At 46.7% G+C, this 20946-nt stretch overlaps 2 protein-coding genes across 2 annotated transcripts in view; both read left to right on the top strand.

Moving 5' to 3' along the window:
- LOC139226612 (E3 ubiquitin/ISG15 ligase TRIM25-like) overlaps positions 1-7553 on the top strand; it is a 66774-nt gene extending 59221 nt beyond the window's left edge. The window contains exon 6 of the mRNA XM_070857478.1: positions 992-7553. Within this exon, the coding sequence (XP_070713579.1) occupies positions 992-1524 (533 nt within the window). The 3' untranslated portion in view covers positions 1525-7553. The remainder of the gene's footprint in view (positions 1-991) is intronic.
- An 8722-nt stretch (positions 7554-16275) lies between these two features.
- The window catches only part of LOC139226611 (E3 ubiquitin/ISG15 ligase TRIM25-like), a 31238-nt gene continuing 26567 nt past the window's right edge, over positions 16276-20946 (top strand). The window contains exons 1-2 of the mRNA XM_070857477.1: positions 16276-16916; positions 19172-19267. Of these exons, the coding sequence (XP_070713578.1) occupies positions 16323-16916; positions 19172-19267 (690 nt within the window). The 5' untranslated portion in view covers positions 16276-16322. The remainder of the gene's footprint in view (positions 16917-19171; positions 19268-20946) is intronic.

The raw sequence follows: 20946 nt of genomic DNA on the forward strand, positions 1-20946 counted from the left end.
TCTATTACAAAGGGGCATTGTTTTAAGGTGATTGGTGAAGGTTTAGAGGGGATTTGAGGGGGGGCTTCTTTACGCAGAGGGTTGTGGGGATCTGGAACTTGTTGCCTGGAAGAGTGATGGATGCAGAAACCCTCACCACTTTTAAGAGATGGTTGGATGGGCACTTAAAGTGCAGTAACCTGCAGAGTTACAGACCTAGAGCTGGTAATTGGGATTAGACTGGATGACCTTTTGTTGGACGGAGCAGATATAATGGTAAGTACTGCAGGGAATCAAATACGGCCAGGGTGATCTCCTGGATTAGTTTCGATCGCCTGGATGGGTCGGAGAGGAATTTTCCCAGATTTTTTTCTCCCTAAATTAGCCTGGGTTTTTATCTGGTTTTTGCCTCTCCCAGGAGATCCCATGGCTCCGGTTGGGGTGGAGTGTAGAATGTTTCAGTATAAGGGGTGTTGCAGTGGTGTGGGCGGACTGGTTGGGCTGGGTGCTCTTTGTCTTTCCGTCATTGTTCATAGGTTTATATGTAATCTTTAGGGCTGCTGACCAAGGGCCGTGCGGCTGTTTGTCAGCCGGCATGGACACGATGGGCTGAAATGGCCTCCTTCTGCGCTGTAAATTTCTATGTTTCCGTGAGGCTCATGTGGAGCATAAACCCCAGCATGGAGCAGTTGAACCAAAGGGCCTGTTTCTGTGCTGTACATTCTATGTACCTCTAACTGAGATCTGGAGCTTCTCTGCTTCCTCCGATAATCTCCAGTAGATGTGGTCAAACTTTTAAAACTTGGGAGGCGTAAAGTTAAGGTGTGTCCTGACACCGAGCGGTAACTCAATGGAGAGGAAAGGGGAATCGCGCGGGTGGTATAATGGACCGCCAATCCCGAGCGCCACTTTTACGCTGGGCTGGGATAACACCCTGTGAATCAGGCAGTAGCTCAGAAGGGACTGCCTTTGTACAGAACGGTGCACTAACTGTTTTCTCGTGTGTCTCCAGATGCCCTGCAGTTGACATTTGACCCCAACACGGCGCACAAGAACCTCCTCCTGTCGGACGGCAACCGCACGGTGACGGACGTTGACCCCGACTGCGTCCCGTACCCCGAGCACCCCGAGAGGTTCAACAGCTTCCCCCAAGTGCTGTGCTGCGAGGGCGTGTCAGAGGGCCGGAGCTACTGGGAGGTGGAAGTGAGCGGTCACTGGGCAGGGATCGGGCTGACCTACCGGGGAATCCGCAGGAAAGGCTCGAACATGTGCAGCCTGATCGGGAGGAACGACCTGTCCTGGTGCCTGCTGTGCAGCAACAGCAAGTTCTCGGCCCTGCACAATAAGCAGGAGGTGGCCGTGTCGTCGGGGAGGCACCGACGGATCGGGGTCTTCCTGGACTACCCCCAGGGGACGCTGGACTTTTATGGGATCGGCAGCGAGACCAGTCTAATCCACAGATTCAAGGCGGCGTTTACAGAGCCCGTGTACCCCGTCTTTTGGGTATTTCTGGGAACATCTCTCAGTATCTGCCAGCTGAGCTAGGGGAGGCTCCATTCGGGGTGGATAACTTATATCACAAGATAGCTTTAGGCTGCATCATTAGAGATGGGAAAACTGATCACTATTGTGCACTATGGTGGGGACACCATCACGGAGAGTGATTAGAATGTGGAACTTGCAACCTCAGGGAGTAGTTACATAAGACATAAGAAATAGGAGCAGGAGTAGGCCATATACAGTCAGAGAAAGCCGCGACCGGCAATTGCAGTGCGCAGGCCCGAGCACCAGGTGCTGGAGTGAAAGCGGGGCAGGCCTGAACCTCGGGGGGAGAGATAGAACGAGCTGGAGGGCAGGAGACAGACTGAGCCGGGAGGGAGTGGGAAGGAGAGAGACAGCATCAAGGTTGGGGACAGCATCAAACGAGAAATTAGGGATGTATGCAGTTATCATGGGCGACTTTAATCTACATATTGATTGGGCTAGCCAAACTGGTAGCAATACAGTGGAGGAGGATTTCCTGGAGTGTATTAGGGATGGTTTTCGAGACCAATATGTCGAGGAACCAACTAGAGGGCTGGCCATCCTAGACTGGGTGATGTGTAACGAGAAGGGACTAATTAGCAATCTTGTTGTGCGAGGCCCCTTGGGGAAGAGTGACTATAACATGGTAGAATTCTTTATTAAGATGGAGAGTGACACAGTTAATTCAGAAACTAGGGACCTGAACTTAAGGAAAGGTAATTTCGATGGTTTGAGGCATGAATTGGCTAGAGTAGACTGGCTAATGATACATAAAGGGTTGACGGTGGATAGGCAATGGCAAACATTTAAAGATCACATGGATGAACTTCAGCAATTATACATCCCTGTCTGGAGTAAAAATAAAACGGGGAAGGTGGCTCAACCATGGCTAACAAGGGAAATTAAGGATCGTGTTAAATCCAAGGAAGAGGCATATAAATTGGCCAGAAAAAGCAACAAACCTGAGGACTGGGAGAAATTTAGAATTCAGCAGAGGAGGACTAAGGGTTTAAGTAAGAGGGGGAAAATAAGAGTATGAGAAAAAGCTTGCCGGGAACATAAAAACTGACTGTAAAAGCTTCTGTAGATATGTGAAGAGAAAAAGATCAGTGAAGACAAATGTAGGTCCCTTGCAGTCAGATTCAGGTGAATTTATAATGGGGAACCAAGAAATGGCAGACCAATTGAACAAATACTTTGGTTCTGTCTTCACGAAGGAAGACACAAATAACCTTCCGAAAGTATTAGGGGACCGAGGGTCTAGTTAGAAGGAGGAACTGAAGGATATCCTTATTAAGCAGGAAATTGTGTTAGGGAAATTGATGGGATTGAAGGCCGATAAATCCCCGGGGCCTGATAGTCTGCATCCCAGAGTACTTAAGGAAGTAGCCATTGAAATAATGGATGCATTGGTGATCATTTTCCAACAGTCTATCGACTCTGGATGAGTTCCTATGGACTGGAGGGTAGCTAATGTAACACCACTTTTTAAAATGGGAGAGAGAAAGCGGTAATTATAGACCGGTTAGCCTGACATCAGTAGTGGGGAAAATGTTGGAATCAATTATTAACGATGAAATAGCAGCGCATTTGGAAAGCAGTGACAGGATCGGTCCAAGTCAGCATGGATTTATGAAAGGGAAATCATGCTTGACAAATCTTCTGGAATTTTTTGAGGATGTAACTAGTAGAGTGGACAAAGGAGGACCAGTGGATGTGGTGTATTTGGACTTTCAAAAGGCTTTTGACAAGGTCCCACACAAGAGATTGGTGTGCAAAATCAAAGCACATGGTATTGGGGGTAATATACTGACGTGGATAGAGAACTGGTTGGCAGACAGGAAGCAGAGAGTCGGGATATAAGCGGGTCCTTTTCAGAATGGCAGGCAGTGACTAGATGAGTGCCACAGGGCTCAGTGCTGGGACCCCAGCTCTTTACAATATACATCAATGATTTGGATGAAGGAAGTGAGTGTAATATCTCCAAGTTTGCAGATGACACTAAACTGGGTGGTGGCGTGAGCTGTGAGGGGGACGCTAAGAGGCTGTAGGGTGACTTGGACAGGTTAGGTGAGTGGACAAATGCATGGCAGATGCAGTATAATGTAGATAAATGTGAGGTTATCCACTTTGGGGCAAAAACACGAAGACAGAATATTATCTGAATGGCGGCAGGTTAGGAAAAGGGGAGGTGCAACGAGACCTGGGTGTCATGGTTCATCAGTCATTGAAAGTTGGCATACAGGTACAGCAGGTGGTGAAGAAGGCAAATGGTATGTTGGCCTTCATAGCTAAGGGATTTGAGTATAGGAGCAGGGAGGTCTTACTACAGTTGTACAGGACCTTGGTGAGCCCTCACCTGGAATATTGTGTTCAGTTTTGGTCTCCTAATCTGAGGAAAGACGTTCTTGCTATTGAGGGAATGCAGTGAAGGTTCACCAGACTGATTCCTGGGATGGCAGGACTGACATATGAGGAGAGACTGGATCAACTGGGCCTTTATACACTGGCATTTAGAAGGATGAGAGGGGATCTCATAGAAACATATAAGATTCTGACGGGACGGGACAGGTTAGATGCGGTAGAATGTTCCCAATGTTGGGGAAGTCCAGAACCAGGGGACACAGTCTTAGGAGAAGAGGTCGGCCATTTAGGACTGATATGAGGAGAAACTTCTTCACTCAGAGAGTTTTAACCTGTGGAATTCCCTGCCGTAGAGAGTTGTTGATGCCAGTTCATTGGATATATTCAAGAGGGAGTTAGAAATGGCCCTTACGGCTAAGAGGATCAAGGGGTATGGAGAGAAAGCAAGAAAAGGGTACTGAGGGAATGATCAGCCATGATCTTATTGAATGGTGGTGCAGGCTCGAAGGGCCGAATGGCCTACTCCTGCACCTATTTTCTATGTTTCTATATGGCCCCTGGAGCCTGTTCCGCCATTCAATAAGATCACGGCTGAGTTGAGGCGAATAGCATAGATCTATTTAAGGGGAAGCTAGGTTAAACACATGAGGGAGAAAGGACGAGAGGGATATGCTGACAGGGTTAGATGAAGTAGGGTGAGAGGAGGCTCGTGTGGAACATAAACACTGGCATGGAGCAGTTGGGCCGAATGGCCTGTTTCTGTGCCGTATATTCTATGTAATTACCTACAAGTTCCCCTCCAAGTCACACACCATCCCCACTTGGACATATATCGCCGTTCCTTCATCGTTGCTGGGTCAAAATCCTGGAACATTCCCTAACAGCATTGCTGGAACAGTCAGGGACCCCCGGGTGCAGATTATCCACCCATCTGCTAACCTTGGTCTAGACATGGAACGTGCCCAGCAGAGGATAATGGTGAGGGGCTGGGGGGTGGAATATGTGAGAGGAAACATAGATCATTTCAATTTACACTTTGCCAACAAGTCGGAGAACAAATACTAATCTCGGGGGAAGAATTTCTTGTGTCCTATGTGTCGTGATATCACTTGATTGGCATCCCTTGCTTTGGAACTCAGTATCCACGCCCTGCATCACAGTCGCACTGTGTCAGATCTACAGGATGCACCCAGCTCACTTTGACAGCACCTTCCAGCACCATTATCTCCACCGTCAAGAAGGACAAAAGCAGCAAGGTCATGGGAAGACCATCATCCTGACTTGGACACGTGTCATCATTCCTGCTGCCGCAGATTTTTGGTCCTATAGTGTCGTTCCCCCATTGCCGCTGGGTCAATAGTCTACAGTCCCCTCCCTGACACCAGTCTGGAAGTAACATCACCACACGGACTGCAGCGGTGCACGGAGCGAGACCACAGCAGCATCTTCTCAGGGCAGCTAGGTCTGCGCGGTAAATGCCAGCACCACCCACATCCCAACAACAGATAGAAACAAAATGTCTTCATAAAGGCTTCCTCTGGTCAGTATTATAACAACGTCTTTATAAATATGTTTGCAATTTCCTGAATAACGGAGCAGAGGAAATCTTAATGAACACAATATAGATGTCACTACACAAAGCTCAAGTTATTCTCCCCTTCAATATCAATTTCATAGCATTTTCAAATTTGAATATTAATCGAAAATTATTTTATAAAGAGTATTTCCAGTATTATTTAACTTTAACTTTATTTATATCCGTAATACTTCACAATTTTAAATATCTTTTAACAAATTATGTTCTGCATTTAACTGGTTTCATTTAAGGTGCACTTTGATCTGAACTGTTACAAAAATTATACATATTTTTGAAATGATGTTGCCCAAATTAATAATAAAGACATTGAGACAACTGAACACAGGAACATCCAGTACTGATTCCGCTATCACCCTCCGATACTGTATCCGCTATCGATCTCTGATACTGTATCCGCTATCGGTCTCCGATACTGTATCCGCTATCGGTCTCCGATACTGTATCCGCTATCGGTCTCCGATACTGTATCCGCTGTCGGTCTCTGATACTGTATCCGCTATCACCCTTCGATACTGTATCCACTATCGGTCTCCGATACTGTATCCGCTGTCGGTCTCCGATACTGTATCCGCTGTCGGTCTCCGATACTGTATCCGCTGTCTGTCTCCGATACTGTATCCGCTGTCGGTCTCCGATACTGTATCCGCTGTCGGTCTCCGATACTGTATCCGCTGTCGGTCTCTGATACTGTATCCGCTATCACCCTCTGATACTGTTGTAAGGTTTTTGCTTTCCTTGCCCTTTCTACAGTTCTTTGACTCTGGGATTTACAGGAACAAAATATACACGACACAAAGGTTTTGGCTCAACCCAAAACTATTAGTTTATTAAAGCCAACAAAACACGGACAAAATCCCTTAGAGATTTGGTTGAAACATACAGTCTCCCAATTCGGCTGGTCCTCCCCGATGCCGATTGTGGGCCCTGGAGCTGGGACTGAGTGGTCCCCCTCCGTCTTCACCTGACTGCCGCAGTCCTCGAGAGCGAGAGAGTGTCTCCCTGTATGTCTCCTTGTCCAAGTCTTTTTGTCACAAAGCCCTCCCCCCAATTGTAGTTTCAGTTGCTGGGCTTCTGAATGGCCAACATTGACACATTATCAACTGGTAATTCAACCACTGGAGATATGCAGAGTCTGCGAGATTGAAGATGATTCCTCATCTTTGTTTCCTGCTCCCTGAAATACACATTTACTGTGGTTTCCTCTTACTGCTGATGAGTGTGTCTGGGCGTCGGCTCGCAGATAAATGTTTTTCTGATTCAGGCCATGAAGTTATCTGATCCCAGTATTTGAGTGAACACGAGAGCATTGTCCAGATGCTAACGTCTCCCATCGACATCAATCGAGGCGTGCTCAAGATGCCAGGCCACATATTTCCATGGATGCTCCTTTTCATAGTCAATCAAGAAAAGCTTTAAAACATCCCAATGTCCAGTATCAATGTCCTTCATCGACTCAAAACTGTAGTTGGCTATCGTCTTTTCCTGTGCCTAAAGTTTTAGTCTCCAGATCCTGGGATATTCCTGTGCCCTGAGTCAAGTATCTTTGCGAACCTCACACCGTATCCGCTATCGGTCTGTGATACTGTATCCGCTATCGGTCTTTGATACTGTATCCGTTATCAGTCTCTGATACTGTATCCACCATCGGTCTGTGATACTGTATCCGCTATCCGTCTTTGATACTGTATCCGTTATCAGTCTCTGATACTGTATCCACTATCGGTCTGTGATACTGTATCCGCTATCGGTCTTTGATACTGTATCCACTATCGGTCTGTGATACTCTATCCACCATCGGTCTGTGATACTGTATCCGCTATCACCCTCCGATACTGTATCCGCTATCATCCTCCGATACTGTATCTACTTTCACCCTCCGATACTGTATCCACTATCATCCTACGATACTATATCGGCTATCGGTCTCTGATACTGTATCCACTATCACCCTCTGATACTGTAACCGTTATCAGCATCTCATCTGAAAGACTTCTTCATTAAGGAGGAGAAGTGTAATATATTGCTCCACCTAGTGGACTACTGTGGTAATGCAACTGCTAATGTTTATACAATAAAAGGAATGGAGCCATCTTGTAGTCTGAGTGTGCTGTGATGTTGTAGAGAAAATAAATGGCTGTTGAAGTGTGACCAGCAAAGACTACATGGCCGTTGAGTTGCATTCTCCTTAAGGCCGACTGTACTTTTAACCATCCTCCAATCCCCTCCCCCTCATTATTCAGAGGTTCTCTCCCCCAAAATGACATGAATCAGTTACGGCCTCAAGAACACCCTTCCATTTCAAGTGCGAGGTAAGATTTAATGGCACATTGTAAACAGATTAACATTCTAAACAGCGGAGGTTTGGACCCTCACACTCCTGAGATCCGATTTTAACCCCCCTTCCACCCTGTGCCCATGGAGAAGGCAGGTTAAAATATCAGCAGTGTGGCATTTACCCAACCCACTCTGCACATGCGTCCTGAGCCATTATAATAGGCGTATTTTGGCAAGTGTGCGTGGGCCTCCTTAAGGTTCAATGGTCAGGGTTCGATGACATCATTCAGACCCCAACCACATTTTAACCGGTGGCAGCGACTGGCCACACCTGGGGTCCTGAGCAGGAGCCACTGGAGGGCGGCCCCAGGCTCTACAAAGTAATCATAAGAACATTAACATAAGAATTGGGAGCAGGTGTAGGCCATTTGGCCCCTCGATCCTGCTCCGCCATTCAATGAGATCATGGCTGATCTTCTACCTCAACTCCACTTTCCTGCACTATCCCCATATCCCTTGATTCCCCTAATATCCAAAAATCTATTGATCTCTGACTTGAATATACTCACAGACTGAGCCTCCACAACCTTCTGGGGTAGAGAATTCCAAAGATTCACCACCCTCTGAGTGAAGAAGTTTCTCCTCATCTCAGTCTTAAGTGGCTGACCCCTTATTCTGAGACTGTGACCCCTGGTTCTCGACTCCCCAGCCCAGGGGAAACATCTTCCCTGCAACTACACTTCAAGCCCTGTAAGAATGTTGTATGTTTCAAAAGATCACCTCTCATTCTTCTAAACTCCAGAGAATATAGGCCTAGTCTACTCAATCTCTCCTCATAGGACAATCCCCCCATCCCAGGAATCAGTCTGGTGAACCTTCGTTGCACTCCCTCTGTGGCAGGTAAATCCTTCCTTAGGTAAGGAGACCAAAACTGTACACAATACTCCAGGTGTGGTCTCACCAGAGCCCTATATAATTGCAGTAAGACGTCTTTACTCTTATACTCAAATCCTCTTGTAATAAAGGCCAACAGACCATTTGTTTTCTTAATTGCTTGCTGTACCTGCATGTTAACTTTCAGTGATTTGTGTACAAGGACACCCAGGTCCCTCTGAACACCAACATTTCCCAATCTCTCACCATTTAAAAATACTCTGCTTTTCTATTTTTTCTACCAAAGTGGATAACTTCACATTTCTCCACATTATATTCCATTTGCCATGTTCTTGCCCAATCACTTAGCCTGTCTATATCCCCTTGAAGCCTCTTTGCATCCTCCTCACAACTTGCATTCCCGCCTAGCTTTGTATCATCAGAAAACTTGGATATACCTGTATTTCATTTGGTCCCTTCGGCCTCCCCTACTTCCTGCCTTCACTTGTGTTTCCGGGGTCCATTCGCCCATGTCCCAGGCAGCGATCTCCTGCCCTCTGGCCTCCGGTCATCGACGTCTGGTCCGGGCGGGAGTCAGGCCCGGTCAATGTAAACGAGGCCTGGGAGTTAAAGTGGCTCATGTCGGCCCCTCACACCCTAGACCCCACCGACCCTGTACCATCACCACCCGGCCTGAGATAAAATCAAGGCTTAGTTGTGGAATTTTGTTCGATACAAAATGGACTTTTAATAAAGGTGAGTGACTTATTCTGGCTGCGAGCGATCTGGAGCCCGAAACGTACAAGTTTTTTTTGTAAGCTGCATAGTCCCTTCACCAAACAATTGAACTCTGATTGACCCGGAGGCCCAGTTTACTTAACAGCATTCAGGCTTCGTGGCTGGGATTTTCCCTTTCTCCGCTCCTGGCCCTTGGTTTTCCATCTGTTCATTTTAATGGCGGGAACACTGAGGTGGACCGTTCCTGGCCTGTAACCTACAAGGGAGACTCTGCCATCCTAGCAGCTGCTACAGCATTAATTAAATGATAGGCCACAGCTAGAGTACTGCATGCAGTTCTGGTCACCACATTACAGGGAGGATGTGATTGTATTGGAGAGGGTGCAGAGGAGATTTACAAGAATGTTGGCCTTTATTGCAAGGGGGATGGAATATAAAAGCAGGAAAGTCCTGCTACAACTGTACAGTTTTGGTCTCTTTATTTAAGGAAGGATATACTTGCATTGGAGACATTTCAGAGAAGGTTCACTAGGTTGATTCCTGAGATGAAGGGGTTGTCTTATGAAGAAAGGTTGAGCAGGTTGGGCCTGTACTCATTGGAGTTTAGAAGAATTAGAGGTGATCTTATTGAAACATATAAGATAATGAGGGGGCTCGACAAGGTAGATGCAGAGAGGATGTTTCCCCCTCATGGGGGAATCTAGAACTAGGGGGCATAGTTTCAGAATAAGGGGTCGCCCATTTAAAATGGAGATGAGGAGGAATTTCTTCTCAGAGGTTCGTGAATCTGTGGAATTCTCTACCCCCAGAGAGCTGTAGCGCTGGGTCATTGAATATATTTAAGGTGGAGATAGACAGATTTTTGAATGATAAGGAAGTGAAGGGTTATGGGGAGTTGGCAGGGAAGTGGAGCTGAGCCTAAGATCAGATCAGCCATGATCTTATTAATTGGTGGAGCAGGCTCAAGGGGCTAAATGGCCTACTCCTGTTCCTATTTCTTATGTTCTTATGTTGCCAGGACTGGAAAACTTTAGCTACGAGAAAAGATTTAATAGGCTGGGTTTTTTTCTTTGGAACAGAGGAGGTTGAGGGGAGATTTAATTGGGGTATAAAATGATGAGGGGCCTATAGAGTGGATAGGAAGGACCTATTTCTCTTAGCAGAGTGGTCACTAACCAGGGGGCATAGATTTAAAGTAGTTGGTAGAAGGTTTAGAGGGAGATAAGGAAACATTTCTTCATCCAGAGGGTGGTGGGGGTCTGGAACTCACGGCCTGAAAGGGTGGTAGAGGCAGAAACCCTCACCACATTTAAAAAGTACTTGGATATGCACTTGAAGTGCTACGGACCTAGTGCTGGAAGGTGGGATTAGGCTGAATAGATCTTTTTCGACCGGTACGGTCACAATGGGCTGAATGGCCTCTTTCTGTGCCATAATTTTTCTATAATTCTCTGATCTGTCCTTATAAAACATGGGCAGTTTTTAAAAGGGTATTCTCAGGATTTGGGCATTGATGGCGATGGCCAGGATTTATTGCCCATCGTCAGTTGTCCTGAGTAAGGGTGGCACACTTCAGAAGGCATTTGACAGTCAACCATGTTGGTGTGGGATTGGAGTCCCATGTGGTCTGACCGGGTACGGATTGCAGGATTCCTTCCCTAAAGGATGTTCGTGACCAGTTGGATTTTGGACAATCCGACAGCTTCATGCTCACATTTAATGACTCCTGCTTTTTTATTTCCAGATTTTTTTAAAACAATTTTAAATTCTCAAAGTGCCGCAGTGAGATTTGGACCCACGCTCTTGAGATTAACACTCCAGTAACATAACAACACCAGCATTTATATAGCGCCGTTAACATAGTATAATGTCCCAAGATGCTTCACAGAAGGGTAATCAGACAAAATTTGACACCGAGCCAAAGAAGGAGACTTTTAAGCAGAAAAGCTTGGTCAAAGAGGTAGGTTTTAAGGAGCGTCTTAAAGGAGGAAAGGGAGGTGGAGCTTAGGGCCCAGACACTTAGACAGTCAGCAATGCACAGGATGCCTAGGGTCTTAGGGCTACAGCTGCAAGAGTGTTTTGAAATGCATTTCAACCCCTGGGTGGGCGTAGTTTGAGGAAGTCTGTCATCATTTGCACTGCACCTGTAATGTTCAATTTCCACTGCAGGTGCCACTGTCCACCATAAATTCTGCTTCATGTACGATGCTGAGGAACGACCACAGCACCCCAAGTGGGAATTATACCAAGTGACAGCACCCAGAATTTAGATTTGAAAGCAGTAACAAATTGATTCTTCAAACCACGACTTCAGTCTCCTGTCACCTTGTCCCCAAATCAGGCAGCGATTCACTGTAGCAATTATTAGACAATTGTTCATCCAGTGATCTGCTGCCCCATGTCCTAACTCGCACCAAGTCCCGCTCACCCATCACCCCTGTGCCCGCCGACCTACATTGGCTCCCGGTCCAGCAATGCCCCCAAAATTAAAAAATTCTCATCCTTATTTTCAAATCCCTCCATGCCCTCACCCCTCCCTAGCTCTGCAATCTTCTCCAGCCCCATAACCTCCCGAGATGTCGGCGCTCCTAGAATTCAGGCCTTTTGGACATCCCCGACTTGCTTCGCTCCACCATTGGTGGCCGTACTTTCAGTTGTCCAGATCCTAGGCCCTGGAATTCCCTCCCTAAACCTCTCCGTCTCTCTACCTCTCACTCCTCCTTTTAAGATGCTCCTTAAAACCCATATCTTGTTTTAATATCTCAGATAGCAGTAAAAACAGATTAGCTGGTCATTATCATATTTGCTGTTTGTGGGAGCTAGCTGTGCAGATATTGGCTGCCGTCTCCCCTACATTATAACAGTGGCTACACTTCAAAAAAAGACTTCATTGGCTGTAAAGCGCTTTGGGTCGTCCTGAGATCGAGAAAGGCGCTACAGAAAATATAGTTCTTTTTCAATCTGGAAAGTTTCCCTGTCATCTGCAGGCAGGCACACCCCTTTAAGATGTGCTGGCTTCCTTTAAGTGACATCAGAGAGGCCTGATTTCCCAACCCTCCCGAACCTGGCGCGAAGCCAATAAATAGTGTGTGTAGCGAGGGCCGCCCGCCTCTATCAGTAGAATGAGATCCCAGCACAAACGTCGCGTGGTGCCTGGGACCATGTGACCAGCTGCGTCTACTGCGCCCCACTCTCTGCACGTCTATATACGGGCGCAATCGGATAGGCCAGCGCTCTCGTCTATCGTGTATCTGACCAGCTATCTTTATCTAGACGGGCATTTAAGTGCCAGCTGCGGCTCATAGAAACATAGAAAATAGGTGCGGGAGTAGGCCATTCGGCCCTTCGAGCCTGCACCACCATTCAATAAGATCATGGCTGATCATTCCCTCAGTACCCCTTTCCTGCTTTCTCTCCATACCCCTTGATTCCTTTAGCCGTAAGGGCCATATCTAACTCCCTCTTGAATATATCCAATGAACTGGCATCAATAACTCTCTGCGGTAGAGAATTCCACAGGTTAACAACTCTCTGAGTGAAGAAGTTCCTCCTCATCTCAGTCCTAAATGGCCTACCCCTTATCCTAAGACTATGTCCCCTGGTTCTGGACTTCCCCAACATCGGGAACATTCTTCCCGCATCTAACCTGTCCCGTCCAGTCAGAATCTTATACGTTTCTATGAGATCCTCTCTCATCCTTCTAAACTCCAGTGTATAAAGGCCCAGTTGATCTAGTCTCTCCTCATATGTCAGTCCAGCCATCCCTGGAATCAGTCTGATGAATCTTCGCTGCACTCCCTCAATAACAAAAACATCCTGCCTCAGATTAGGAAACCAAAACTGAACACAATATTCCAGGTGAGGCCTCACCAAGGCCCTGTACAATTGCAGTAAGACCTCCCTGCTCCTATACTCAAATATCCTAGCTATGAAGGCCAACATGCCATTTGCCTTCTTCACCGCCTGCTGCACCTGCATGCCAACTTTCAATGACTGATGTACCATGACACCCAGGTCTCGTTCCACCTCCCCTTTTCCTAATCTGCCGTCATTCAGATAATATTCTGCCTTCGTGGTTTTGCCATCAAAGTGGATAACCTCACATTTATCCACATGATACTGCATCTGTCATGCATTTGCTCACTCACCCAACCTGTCCAAATCACCCTACAGCCTCTTAGCATCCTCCTCACAGCTCACACCACCACCCAGTTTAGTGTCATCTGCAAACTTGGAGATATTACACTCAATTCCTTCATCCAAATCATTAATGTATAATGTAAAGAGCTGGGGTCCCAGCACTGAGCCCTGTGGCACTCCACTAGTCACTGCCTTTCATTCCGAAAAGGACCCGTTTATCCCGACTCTCTGCTTCCTGTCTGCCAACCAATTCTCTATCCACGTCAGTACATTACCCCCAATACCATGTGCTTTGATTTTGCACACCAATCTCTTATGCCATTTGAAAGTCCAAATACACCACATCCACCTGTTCTCCCTTGTCCACTCTACTAGTTACGTCCTCAAAAAATTCCAGAAGATTTGTCAAGCATGATTTCCCCTTCACAAATCCATGTTGACTTGGACCGATCCTGTCACTGCTCTCCAAATGTGCTGCTATTTCATCCTTAATAATTGACTCTCTCCCTCCTTTTTAAAAAAGTGGTGTTACATTTGCTACCCTCCAGTCCATAGGAACTGATCCAGAGTTGGAAAATGATCACCAATGCATCCACTATTTCTAGGGCCACCTCCTTAAGTACTCTGGGATGCAGACAATCAGGCCCCGGGGATTTATCGACCTTCAATCCCATCAATTTCCCCAACACAATTTCCCGCATAATAAGGATATCCATCAGTTCCTCCTTCTCACTGGACCCTCGGTCCCCTAGTACATCCGGAAGGTCATTTGTGTCTTCCTTGATGAAGACAGAACCAAAGTATTTGTTCAATTGGTCTGCCATTTCTTTGTTCCCCATTATTAATTCACCTGAGTCTGACTGCAAGGGACCTACATTCGTCTTCACGAATCTTTTTCTCTTCACATATATATATAGAAGCTTTTGCAGACATGTTTTTATGTTCCTGGCAAGCTTCCTCTCATACTCTATTTTCCCCCTCCTAATTAAACCCTTTGTCCGCCTCTACTGAATTCTAAATTTCTCCCAGTCCTCAGGTTTGCTGCTTTTTCTGGCCAATTTATATGTCTCTTCCTTGGATCTAACAGTATTCTTAATTTCCCTTGTTAGCCACGGTTGAGCCATCTTCCCGGTTTTATTTTTACTCCAGACAGGGATGTACAACTGTTGAAGTTCATCCATGTGATCGATAAATGTTCGCCATTGCCTATCCACCGTCAACCCTTAAAGTAACATTTGTCAGTCTATTCTAACCAATTCGTGCCTCATACCGTCGAAGTTAGCTTTCCTTAAGTTTAGGACCCTAGTTTCTGAATTAACTGTGTCATTCGCCATCTTAATAAAGAATTCTACCATATTATGGTCACTCTTCCCCAAGGGGCCTCGCACAACAAGATTGCTAATTAGTCCCTTCTCATTACACATCACCCAGCATAGGATGGCCAGCTCTCTAGTTGGTTCCTCGACATATTGGTCAAGAAAACCATCCCTAATACACTCCAGGAAATCCTCCTCCACCGCATTGCTACCAGTTTGGTTAGCCCAATCTATATGTAAATTAAAGTCGCCCATGATAACTGCTGTACCTTTATGGCACACATCCCTTATTTCTTGTTTGATGCTGTCCCCAACCTCACTACTACTATTCGGTGGCCTGTACACAACTCTCACCAGCGTTTTCTGCCCTTTGGTATTCCGCAGCTCCACCAATACCGATTCCACATCATCCAGGCTAATGTCCTTTCTTACTATTGCATTAATTTCCTCTTTAACCAGCAACACCACCCCGCCTCCTTTTCCTCTCTGTCTGTCCTTCCTAAATGCTGAATACCCCTGGATGTTGAGTTCCCAGCCTTGGTCAGCCTGGAGCCATGTCTCCGTGATGCCAGTCACATCATATCCGTGAAGTGCTGTCTGCGCAGTTAATTCGTCCACCTTATTCCGAATACTCCTCGCATTGAGGCACAGAGCCTTCAGTCTTGTCTTTTAACACACCTTGCCCCTTTAGAATTCTGCTGTAAAGTGGCCCTTTTTGTTTTTTTCCTTGGGTTTCTCTACCCTCCACTTTTACTCTTCTCCTTTCTATTTTTTGTGGGTTGCACTCTCGCCTCTGAGTCAGGAGGTCATGGATTTGGGTCACAGTCCAGGGACTTGAGCACACGAATCTAGGCTGACACTCCCAATGCAGTGCTGAGGGAGTACTGCACTGTCAGAGGTGCCGCCTTTCGGATGAGACATTAAACCGAGGCCCTGTGTGCTTTCTCAGGTGGATATAAAAGATCCCATGGCACTATTTCGAAGAAGAGCAGGGGAGTTATCCCCAGTGTTCTGGGGCCAATATTTATCCCTCAATCAACATCACTGATTCAGAAAATCTGGTCATTATCACATTGCTGTTTGTGGAGCTTGCTGTGTGCAAATTTGCTGCCACGTTTCCCACATTACAACAGTGACTACCATCCGAAAGCACTTCATTGGCTGTAAAGTGCTTTGAGACGTCTGGTGGTTATGAAAGGCGCTATATAAATGGAAATTTAAAAAAAATGACGTGACACTTTAATATCTTCATCCACAGTGCCTCTGGACATCTGTTGGGAGTATAAATACTTGTTATTGCTGTTTTAATATGGTTTAACGTCACACAGGATATCTTCAGGTTCACCAAACTGGCTTTGTGCTGAACATTAAATCTCAGCAAACAAGATTTTTTTACTCTTTCGCCCTCCCACTTAACTAACTTGGAAAAAGAATCCAGGAAGCAGGCAATAAATTCAGCCAGCTGCCGGAATCACGGCAGCATCTGGTCTCAGCTGGTCTGAAACTGGGAGCCGGGCATGGCGTTGCCATCATCAAACGTGCGTGTCTCTGGGGAGAAGCTGGTCTGTGCCATCTGCCTGGAGGTGTTCAAGGATCCAGCCACCATTCCCTGTGGGCATAACTTCTGCCTGGGCTGCATCGGGCAGTTCTGGGACCAGCAGTTCGGTGTCGGAGCCTACAGCTGCCCTCAGTGCCGGGAAACCTTCCTCCCCAGGCCCACGCTCCACAGGAACACCATGGTGTGCGACATAGCGGAGGACTTCCTGAAGTCGGGGGCCAAGCTCGGCATGGCCAGGCCCCTGGCTGGCCCGGGGGACATCTCCTGCGACTTCTGCACTGACGCCAAGCTGAGGGCGGCCAAGTCGTGCCTGGTGTGCCTGGCCTCTTACTGCGAGGACCACCTGAAGCCTCACCGGCAGAGCGCGGCCTTCCAGGACCACCCCCTGACCGACCCTGTGCCCGATATCAGGGAGCGCAAATGTAAGATGCACCGCAAGCACCTGGAGCTGTTCTGCCGCACCGACAACACTTTCATCTGCTGCGTCTGCACGACCAGCGAGCACCACAAGCACCAGGCCGTCACACTGGAGGAGGAGGTGCAGAGCAGGAAGGTGAGAAAGGCAGAGGGATTGTTCAGACTTGTCAAGGATTACTGATCAGCATTCTCCACACACAGTGTTCCGGGGGGGGTGGGGGGTGACATTCGGTGTGACACACAGGGGGGTGACATTCGGTGTGACACACAGGAGGGTCACATTCATTGTGACACATGGGAGTGTGATATTCAGTGTGACACACAGGAGGGTCACATTCGGTGTGACACACGGGGGGCTCACATTCAGTGTGACACTCGGGGGTGTGACATTCAGTGTGACACACAGCAAGGGTCACATTCGTTGTGACACAGAAGAGTGACATTCGGTGTGACACATGAGGAGTGTGATATACAGTGTGACACACGGAGGTGTGACATTTGGTGTGACACAGAAGAGTGACATTCGGTATGACACACGGGAGGGGGACATTCAGTGCATCCACACATTTTAAAAGAATCTAGGGAACAGATAGCAGAGGCCTTACTACACATATTTAATAATTCATTAGAAAAAGGTGTAGTGCCAGAGGACTGGTGGATTGCTAATGTAATACCTATATTTAACAAAGGGAATAGAACATGTCCAGGGAAGTACAGACCAGTCAGCTTAACATCGGTGGTAGGAAAAATAATGGGATCCCTATGAAAGGAGAAAATAGAAGAACATCTAGAAACCAAAAATATAATAATGAATAGTCAGCATGGATTTCAAAAAGGAAAGTCTTGCTTGACCAACCTCATTGAATTTATTGACGAGGTAACAGAGAGAGTAGACAAGGGTAATGGAGTAGATGTAATTTATCTAGGTTTTCAAAAGGCCTTCGATAAGGTACCCCATAATAGACTAATGAACAAGGTCAGAGAATGTGGAGTCAGGGGACAAGTAGCAGAATGGAAGATAGCTGGCTTCAAGACAGAAAGCAGAGAGTGGGGGTAAAGAGAGCTATTCACAGTGACAGAAGGTGGGTAGTGGTGTTCCACAAGGATCAGTGCTGGGACCACTGTTGTGCACAATTTATATTTACGTTTTAGACTTTGGAATCAAAAACACAATTTCTAAATTTGCAGAGACACCAAATTGTAGGGGTAGTCTATACTGAGGAGGACTGCAATAAATTACATGAATAAACTTGCAGAATGGGCATATAATTGGCAAATGGAGTTCAACACCGATAAATGTGAGGTCTTACATTTTGGTAGGAAGAATAGGGAGGTCACTTATTACTTGGAGAGTGCGAGTCTGGGTGGGGTAGAGGAACAAAAGGATCTCGGAGTACAAATACACAAATCACTAAAAGTTGTGACACAGGTTAGCAAGGCCTTAAAAAAAGCAAACCAAGCACTAGGGTTTATTTCTAGAGGTATAGAATTGAAAAGTCGGGAAGTTATGCTAAACCTGTATCGAACCTTGGTTAGACCACACTTGGAGTTCTGGTCACCATATTATAAAAAGGATATAGAGGCACTGGAGAGGGTGCAGAGAAGATTTACAAGGATGATACCAGAAATGCAAGGTTATACATATCAGGAAAGGATGAACAGGCTGGATCTCTTTTCTCTTGACAAAACAATACCGAGGGGTGACCTAATAGAGATCTTTAAGATTATGAAAGGTTTTGATAGACTGGATATAGAGAGAACGTTTCCACTTGTGGGGAAGAGCATAACTAGAGGCCATTAATATAAGATAGTCACCGAGAAATCCAATAGGGAATTCGGAATAAACTTCTTTACCCAGAGTGGTGAGAATGTGGAACATGCTACCACAGGGAGTGGTGTGAATAGTATTGATGCATTTAAGGGGAGGCTAGACAAGCATATGAGGGAGAAGGGAATAGAGAGTTATGCTGATAGATTTAGATGAGGAAAGACGGGAGGAGACTCGAGTGGAGCATGGACTGGTTGGGCCGAATGGCCTGTTTCTGTGTCGTATATCCGGTGTAGTCCTGTGTAACACGGGGGTGTCACAATCAGCGTGACACATGGGAGGGTGCTTAGCTTGGTGTGTGTTAAATAAAAGGAATAATAATTCCCGAGGATATACAGAATAGAAAACCTTTGTAATAATTGGATTATAATTTCTGATTAATGAATATAACTTTGATGATGTATTCCTGCTGTACAGGGAAAGTTAGATATAAAATGAAGGTTGATCAGACCTCTGCCCCCAGATCCGCCTCTCTGCCCGCTGCCGTGACTATCAGTTAAACCTGTGATGGGTTGCTCCTATTACGTGCTTGCCTTGAAGGTATATGGTCTCTCATTTCCCAGAAAGAACTTCGTCTGACGAACTTTGAGATGGAGAAGCAGTTACAGGGGACCCTGCGTGACATTGGACTGCTTCAGCAGAACATCGAGTCCATCACCGTGAGTTGGTTCTCAGCCTCCTGGACACTGGGGCAATCCCCAATTGTTCGCGCTTCCCAATCCCGGTGTGGAATTGAAGGGGTGATCTTCCGCTCGCGTTCCTCGGCGTGACAGCTTTCAGCGACCACAGCCTGCGATTCTACGCTTTTTTTGGAATGGGTGGAAAAAATCACGCTCGCTCACACTGTGATCCGTCGGAAAATGAGAGCCAGGCCATTCAGGGGCAAAATCAGGAGGCACTTTTTCACACACAAAAAGGTGTTGGAAATTTGGAACTCGCTGCCCCAAAAGGCTGTAGGCACTGGGCAACAATTGTGGCTTTCAAGGCCGAGAGGAATAGATTTTTGCTGGGTCAGGATAGCAAAGGATATGGAGCAAAGACGGGTAGATGTGTCAGCTGTAGCTCAATGGGCAGCACACTCGCCTCTGAGTCAGAAGGTTGTGAGTTCAAGCCCCACTCCAGGAACTTGAGCACATAAATCTCAGCTGACACTTCAGTGCAGTGCTGAGGGAGTGTTGCACTGTTGGAGGTGCTGTCTTTCAGATAAGGCCCCTCTGCTCTCTCAGGTGGATGTAAAAGATCCCACGGCACTATTTCGACGAAGAGCAGGGGAGCTATCCCTGGGGCCAATATTTATCCCTCAATCAACATAACAAAACAGATTATCTGGTCAGTATCACATTGCTGTTTGTGGGAGCTTGCTGTGCGGTAAATTGGCTGCTGCGTTTCCCACATTACAACAGTGACTACACTCCAAAAGTACTTCATTGGCTGTAAAGAGTTTTGAGATGTCCAGTGGTCATGAAAGGCACTATATAAATGCAAGTCTTTCTTTCTTTAGATTGGGTTGAGGTACAGATCAGTCATGATCTAATTGAATTGTGGAGCAGGGCCGGAGGGGTTGAATGATTGACTCCTGTTCCTGTGTTCCTAGGAGTCATTTTCCAATCCCCCCACCTTCTACCATTGTCCTCCCTCCCTCCAGATACGCATCGTGTTTGGAGCTCATTTACGCCGTCCAATTCACAGCTCCGTTATCCCATCTCACTTGACTTCCCTTGCTGCTCCTGATCAGCTCAGTTTTAGTGGGGAGTTGCTTTTGAAAGTCCATTGAAGGGGAGTGAGCAGGAGCGGGCAGTCTAACCACTGTGTTGTGTAGAGAAGCTATTTAATGACGATTGGAGACGAGGTGTGTGCTCCAGGCTGTGTTGATGGACCAATGTTAACAAACGAGGCTGTGGTAAAAGAACGAGGGTTGCCAACTCTGGTCGGACGTATTCCTGGAGGCTTCATCACGTGACCTCCCATCTCCAACCACCCTACCCCCAACAGCCAATATTATTATAACCAATAAGCTAAAGTATTCAAAGAAAATGGAAGAAACACACAATTGTTTCTAATACCCCAGTCATGGCTGTCCCAGGACGCTCTCAGCAGTGTCCGGGAGATTGATCTTCAATCCCTAGAGACTCCAGGACAATCCAGGAGGGTTGGCGATGCTCGGCAAGGCCGATCGATGTCACCTTCACTGCTCCCTGCCCCGCAGCTGATTTGTTCTGAATCATAAAAGCCTCCATCTAGTTGCCTGTTTTTGGAGTGGGACCAGCTTTTTCAGGCATGTTCCTTCCTTTTGCTCACTCTTGCCCTCTCGCTGACGGTTACCCCACGAATGGATTGC

Source organism: Pristiophorus japonicus, chromosome 16 (assembly GCF_044704955.1).
Source record: "Pristiophorus japonicus isolate sPriJap1 chromosome 16, sPriJap1.hap1, whole genome shotgun sequence".
NCBI lineage: Eukaryota > Metazoa > Chordata > Chondrichthyes > Pristiophoridae > Pristiophorus > Pristiophorus japonicus.